At 35.3% G+C, this 7,696-nt stretch overlaps 1 protein-coding gene across 1 annotated transcript; it reads right to left on the bottom strand.

The window, feature by feature from the left end:
• Positions 1–354: 354 nt before the first annotated feature.
• Positions 355–2,860, bottom strand: LOC141333958 (C-type mannose receptor 2-like). Its single transcript, XM_073839111.1, has 4 exons — positions 2,824–2,860; positions 2,386–2,733; positions 881–1,228; positions 355–716 (listed from the first exon to the last, which is right to left on the bottom strand). Exons 1-4 carry the CDS (start codon positions 2,858–2,860, stop codon positions 355–357), a joined length of 1,095 nt encoding a protein of 364 aa, XP_073695212.1.
• Between the last annotated feature and the right edge of the window lie 4,836 nt (positions 2,861–7,696).

A 7,696-nucleotide genomic window follows, 5' to 3' on the forward strand; every position in this document is an offset into this window, starting at 1 on the left:
ATTTAAATAAGTATATATTGCAATATTCACATGCCTGTATATAAGAAAATACTCGCTGTAGATGAGTTTATTTGAGCTGATGTTCTGTTATCATGTGTTTGTATGTTTTTCACTAATCATATCTTTCAAACACAGAGTCATAACCACACCAGATTTACAAAGAGTTTCTTAAAAGGTGCATATTTCATATCACAGCGATAAAACTTACTTTTAAAACACCACGGTTAAAACCCAATAAACAGATTTACCCAGAACTTACTAAAGAACAAGTCATACATTAAAGTAAATCAGAAAAATAGAAGTAGCCTGTGAAAACCATTAATGTAAGTAAACACATGAGCGTGTTCCTCACTCTTAATATCTGCTGCAGATGAAGTTGAGTTTGTGAGATTCAGGAAGGCTGATCCAGCGCTGATCTCCTCCAGACTGAACTGCTCCTTTTCTGTTCTCGAGTTTGCAGTTTTCTGGTTTGTTTCCGTTCCCTGGAGCCCAGTTGTGATAGCACACTATCTCTCCACTCACCCAGAGCCACATGTTCATGATGCAGTAGTTGTGTAAACCCAACCACACCGCCGCAGTAGACGCCCGTTTAACCACGTTCATCACACGCCGCTGAATCTCTTCTGAATGAACCGACACCAGATCCACATGATTCTGTCTGCAGTATCTCAGAGCTTCAGACCACGTCAGATTCTCTTTGACCACAATCAGTTTATCTGGACACAAAACAAACCACAAGCAGAAACTAGAGAGAGACTGATCAACAACAACATGCAGAACAAACACTGTGGAGGAATTTGTCGTGTCAGACATGTAGCGTCAACTTTAAGAGATCTGGAGGTGATGATGGATTTTGTGTGTTTTGTGAGGATCTACTCACCTTCATGACACACAAAAGGAAACTGGTCATTGCAAGAGTAGTCATGCCATTGTCCTTGAGCATTCAGTTCAGCACTTGTGCAGTTTTCACCATATCCATAATTATCAGGTTGAAGAGATTTCCAGTATCTGAATGAGGAGTCACTCTGATCTGACCACTGCCATGAGTCTCTGAACAGACCGATCCAGACACCAGATCCAGATAACCCTATATCACTAATGAACTGCTGAACCTGTTGATTCTCATTCTGGTTTCTCACACTGACCAGATCAATGTGATTCTGTCTGCAGTAACTCTGAGCATCTCTCCAATTCATCATCTGATTGACAAAGACGAGTCCTGTGTTCGCTTTAAGAAAAACAAATGAGAAAAAGATTCATGAATCAGTTTGTTCATTATTCTTACGCTGCTTTATGGTTTGGATGTGAACAGGAGCAACAGTGGAAACATCAGAAACACATCATCCATAGACTTGAGCTGTCAGGGTTCTGCCCTGACAGCCCTGTCTGTGTTGTCATTGTTTAATGTCTCTATGTTTGTCTTGTGCCTGAGCACATGGCTGTGTCTTTGTTTATGTTGGCCATGTGCTCCCCTTGTCCTGCCTCCTCGTTTTCTGTCACCACGCCCCCTTGTTTAGCCCTCATTACCTGAGTATCTTCACCTGTTTTTCTTGTCTGGTCCTCATTAGTCTTGATTGTCTGCACCTGATCCTCATGTGTCCTGTTCCTTTATATTGTGCTGTCTTCTCTGTTCTCACTGCTGGTTCGTTGCGTTTGCTTTCCGTGTTCTAGCATCTTTATAAGTCTTCACCTAGTTGTATTAATAGTATCATCTCTTTACTCCTTGTCAGTCTAGTTTCTCATTTAGTTCTTTTGTAGCATTTTGGATTTTTCTTTTGTTTGTTATTTTTTTGACCCTGTCTTGTGACCGCCTTTATTTTGTTCTAGCTTATTCTAGCTTTTAGTTTAGTACTTTGTTTTTTAGTTTTTTTACTTTTTCCAGTCTAGTTTATTTTTTTTTCCCTGTGTGTTCTTGTTGTCTTGTTCTGTATCTTTGTGTTTGTCCTGTTCAGTGTCTTGTCTGTCCCCCCTGGCGGCTGCTCTCTGGACCTGGCTTACTGGACTGGTGGTTGTAGCTCTGGACCAGGCCCTATCGTTAATGCTCCATCTCCCTGACCCTGCTGCCCTGCCTTGCCTGGGTCCATCTCTGCTGTCTCCTGTCTCCCCTGTCATCTGTCCTGCCTCACAGTCAAGAACTTCCACGATCATCACCTCCCTGTTTGCACTCCCGTTCACTCAATAAATGTTCAATTTCCGCTCATTCTGCATTTGGGTCTTTTTCTAGTGTTCTGCGGAGCCAGACCGTGACATGAGCAGCTTCTACAGCTGGTGATATATTGAATATTCACAATGTCTCAAAACAAATATTCACAATCAAATTAAATATTTATACTGTTTAGTATTCCATTAAAATTTAGTATATGGTGCATCTATGATTGAACTCACTGTTGTTGCAGATGAAGTGTTTGTTATCAGTACATGGATAATCATGCCATTGTCCATTTAACATCACACCACAATCTTCTCCGACTTCTGGTTGTCCAGTAGCCCAGTTCAGATAGAGCGCAGGTTCACCTGAAGACCACTGCCATTTATAACGACCCATCTTCTGCAGCCCAATCCAGACAAACCGAACACTTCTATCATTCACACTCTTGTTCAGCTCGTTCATGTTGTCAATGGTGGCCAGATCTGAGTATTTCTCTCTGCAGTATCTCTGAGCTTCAGTCCAGGTCTTCCTCTCATTTATAAAGTGATACTGACGCTGAACACATTCAGATACGGAGCACAGAGCTGTGAAAGAGAGGCTTTGCTTTAATGATTTTCATAACAGGATCAAACCTAGAAACTAGAAACCATAAATAAAACCACAAACACACTCACCGATGAGAAGAAGAATGAAAAAGAGAGTTTGGTCCATTGCTGAGGTAGAAAAATACAGATAAACTTAGATTTCAAATGTTTATAGACTCATTTTGGTATAAAACATGGGTAACACTTTAGAATAATGGGCCGTTGTTAACAAGTAACTATGCAGGAAGTAATAGGTAGTTCTACATTAACACTTAATTTAATACTATTAACTAATAGAAAAGCAAGATTAACTAAGCAGTAGGTAAGTGATAATTTTGGACAAAGGTAGTCCCTTATTAGGTATTTGATAATTACTAAAGAAAAATTGTCATTGAGAACTACTTGTGAACTGTGACCAATTCATAAAGAATAACTACACTGTAACCGATTTTTGTAATTTGAACAGTATTTTACTGTAATATCTACAGTAAGATACTGTAAAATGTATATACAGTATTTTACTGTAAACTGCAAAGGATTATGGGAAAATATATGATCACTACTGTAATTCTCCACTACTGTAAATCCGTTTACAGTAGTGAACTTGCCCGCGAAAAACTGACCAATGGCAAGGGAGTTTTTTTTTTCTCCTGTTGAGAGGAAGTGGCGGTAAAAAGGACAAAAGAGAAATGTTGCATCAATAACTCGACAAAAAGGTTAGTATATTATTTCTGTTTTATGAAAAACTGAACAATTTTAATTTGTTTTCACTTGTTAACAGCAAACTAACAATATTCATCGTGTTTTTCATGTCGGTAGCCTTTTTTTTCTGACTGACGGCCGGGGCGCCGCCATAACGGTGAAAACATGGACTGGTGAGTAAATTAAGGTGACCTATATTAGTCGAAATAAACTTTATTTAAACTGAGAAACACGTTTGTATATTCGGCTGCCCTTTAATGCAAGTTAGTTCGTCTGACGAGCCCTTACTCAAGCTTAACAGCAAACTGAGGTGAAATACTGAGGTAAAGTGCGTTAAGCAACACCACTGTTTCTGTGGAGATTTTAAACTGTATTTTCAAGCCCTTCTTTTGTTTGTTATTTTCAAGTTTCTGGTCTGGATGTCGTCTGTAACGTCGGAGCGCGGAGGTGTATTTTGGATCTTCTTCTGTGAATGACTGCCATAGTATCGACGATAACATGAACTGGTAAGCTAATAATGTCAGTAAGCCGAAGTTGACAAACTTAACGTTAGTCACAGAGCAGCATAATATCTTTTAAACGCTGCCTCTTTATAGCTAGCAAGGTAATTCTCTTCAAATGATGTTTAAGTAAGAAATGTGTGTATGAATGTCGTATGTAACTTTATAGACGGTCCCTTCAGTGACAGACGTGACATAAACAGCGCGCTAACATGAAACACTGAGGTAAAACTGAACACCGCGGTTAACTGCATCTTTTGTGTTTTATTTTCAAGTTTGTGGTCTCGTGGTCATGTCGTCTGCATCAGAGGTGTATTAGAGTCTTTTCTGGTGATTGCCGTCGTCGCGGTGCAAACAACAGGTGAGCTTCCCCTTTCATCAATTTAACTAAGTTAATGTTAACGTTACTAAATTAGCCAAATTAGCCACAGGCTGCTGTTCTCCACTGACTTGCAGAACAGGTTAACTTTTTAAAGAGAGTAACGAGCAAGCAATATATTAATATAGCAAGTTTTGCTAATAAATATGATAAATGCTTATTTTATTAAAAATGTAAATTTTATTACTGTACAGTAGTTGTCTTTTCTGATCATAAACTATAGTAACACTAAAAGGGTGTTGTGACACTGTCTGTTACAGGAGATTTCTCTAAGCACAAACTGGATGCTGACCATCAGATGCAGAATCATCATACAGCCAGCTGTCCATTTTACAGACATGCAGAATAAGGTAACCTAAAACATATTTTGTTTTACATTGCATTTACATTCATGCATTTTTCAGATGCTTTTATCCTAAGCAAGTTATATTGTATTTAAAGTACACATTTGTAAGGTATTTATTTCCTGGGAATGTTTTTTATTACCATCAAGATTGAGTTTGCATGCGCATTAAAATTATTTCTATTAAACCAGCATTTAAACAGCAAAATGCAGCTGCTTCAGGTATCTTTAACTTACTGTAACCTTTAAATTCATAATAGCAATCTTACTGTCTGTCAATTTAGATTATTGTTACTGTAAAGCAACAAATATAGATTTTTAATCATAGTAGGCCTATTATATGCACAGACTTTCTAGGAAACACACACCTGTTTAGAATGTTTATATGAACAGATTGGTTAGCATTTAGCATGATCTGTGGCAGACTTTACTAAGTGTCAGGGCAACAAAATTCAATAAACAAGAATGTAATATTAAGTGATTTAAATTAAGAAGAAAATATTGTCTTTTTGCTCCATTTAGTAAAAACGGTTCTTAACAAAGCCATGTTGTGCATCTCTGCACACAGCAGTGTTTCATTACTGAATGAATTTACCTTTTTTAAACACCTAGAATCAGTGACTTACTGACCCATTCATAAAATTCTTTATAAAAAATTTCAAGAAAAAGTTTCTTCAGTTTTTTTTCTTACTACTACGTTCGTATGTAGTATATAATTTTTTTTAAAATGCATACAGCACCAAGTTTGACAGTTGAGGCAAATTCTTTAAACACTGTTTTTCTTGTGCTTGCAGGTTCGTTCAGACAGTCAACCTTTGTGGCAGCAAATGCATTGACAGTCACAGATCAGATGGACTTCTGGAAAGAGGGTGCAAACAGCAAGCATCAGCCTGAATCCCATTCTGCTGTTTCTCATCAGAGAGCTTGTCAACTTTGACTCAAAACTACTAAAATTTAACACAACACAAACACATTTTTACTGTATGATTTTATTTTATTTACACTACCAGACAAAACTTTTGAACGGTAAGATTTTAAATGTTTTTAAAGTAGGTCTCTTCTGCTCACTAAGCCTGCATTCATTTGATCCAAAGTACAGCAAAAACAATACACTTTTGAACCATTTTTATTATTTAAAATAACTGTTTTCTTTTTGAATATATTTTAAAATGTAATTTATTGCTGTGATCAAAGCTTAATTTTTAGCATCATTACTGCAGTCACATGATCCTTCAGAAATCATTCTAATAATTTGATTTTCTGCTCAAAAACTATTATTATGATGTTGCTGAAATTATTATAATGCTAAAAACAGTGGAGTACATTTTTTTTTCAGGTTTCTTTGATGAATAGAAGGTTCAGATAAACAGCATAGTTTGTAACATTATGAATGTCTTTATTATCACTTTTGATCAATTTAAATCATCCTTGCTAAATAATATCTTTCTATTCATCAAAGAATCCTGAAAAATCTAAAAATTAAATAAAATGTTTATCAGCATACTAGAATGATTTCTGAAGGATCATGTGATACTGAAGACGAGTAATGATGCTGAAAATTCAGCTTTGATCAAAGGAATAAATTAAATTTGGATCAAATTAATGCAGGCTTGGTAAGCAGAAGAGAATTCTTTAAAAAAATCGGTAACACTTTACAATAAGGTTCATTAGTTAAGCATTCGTTAATGTATTAACTAACATGAACTAACCATGAGCAATACATTTGTTACTGTATTTACTAATCTTTATTAACATTAGTTAACAGAAATACAGTTGTTCATTGTTTGTTCATGTTAGTTCACACTGCATTAACTAATGTTAACAAAATTTTAATAATGCATTAGTAAATGTTGAAATTAACATTAACAAAGATTAATAAATGCTGTATAAGTGCAGTTCATTATTAGTTCATGTTAACTAATGTGGTTAACTAATGTTAACTAATGAACCTTATTGTAAAGTGTTACCAAAAAATCTTAGTGTTCAAAAACTTATGACTGGTAGTGTACTTACTTATTTTTGCTTTTCAGTATGTGTATGTTTGCCATGATACAAAGTCTCTGTACTTTTAAAAAGAAAATGTTCAACAATTAAAAAGAATATTATCAGAACTAATGCTTATGAGTTATTGTGATTTTTATGGGGGTTGGGGTGGTAAAAATCTTGAATTACAGTGCTGTAGGTTAATTGGATTGTTTTTACAGGTAAAAAATGTTTAAAATAAATGAAAATAAACTCTATAGTACTGATACTGTAATTGAAGATACAGTAAAAACACTGTAAATGAAATTACAGTAAAAATACTGTAAATGAAATTACAGTAAATACCTTTTAGTACTGTAAATGCACTTACAGTAATAATACTGTAAACATTTTTACAGTAACTTACTGCCATCCAGCTGCCAGTAAGTTACTGTAAAATTTACAGCAAACTTTTTACAGTGTAGTTAACTATCACAACAGTAACATTTATAAAATCAACAATTAGGTTATTTGTGCAAACTAATTTATGAACACCACCACCATCACTGGTTGAAATTGTGACTCTTACCAAAATATGACTGGATGTGTTCTCTGTTCATTTCAAACAAACATATAATATAATTTCTTTAATTAGGATGTAATGCCATCAATGATTTGATGCTCATGATTGGATTATTTCACTATTATGAGCTGCATTTAGTTCAATGTTCAATGATTTTTTTTTAGTATTAGTATTAATAGTATTCTGGGGCAGGCTTCTCTTTAGTGCGATAGTAAATAATTATGTTCTTTTACTTCCGTAATGAAGACATTAACTGCATTTATTTTGTAAAGTACAAAAACATTTTTCACAGTACAATGTCTGAAAATCACGAGTGCTTCAGTGCAAGTTTACTGTAAATTACTTGTAAAATCCATCTTAACCCCTCAATAATAACTCAAGTGTTACCTTGTCAGTCCCCATGAACTACTAGTGTGATCTGGCCCATTATTTTAAAGTGAAAACATCTTAACCCTTCACTAATAACTCAAGTGTTACCTTGCTTGTGGCTAGGT

The sequence above is a fragment of the Garra rufa genome, chromosome 4 (genome assembly GCF_049309525.1).
Source record: "Garra rufa chromosome 4, GarRuf1.0, whole genome shotgun sequence".
NCBI classification, from domain to species: Eukaryota; Metazoa; Chordata; class Actinopteri; order Cypriniformes; family Cyprinidae; genus Garra; species Garra rufa.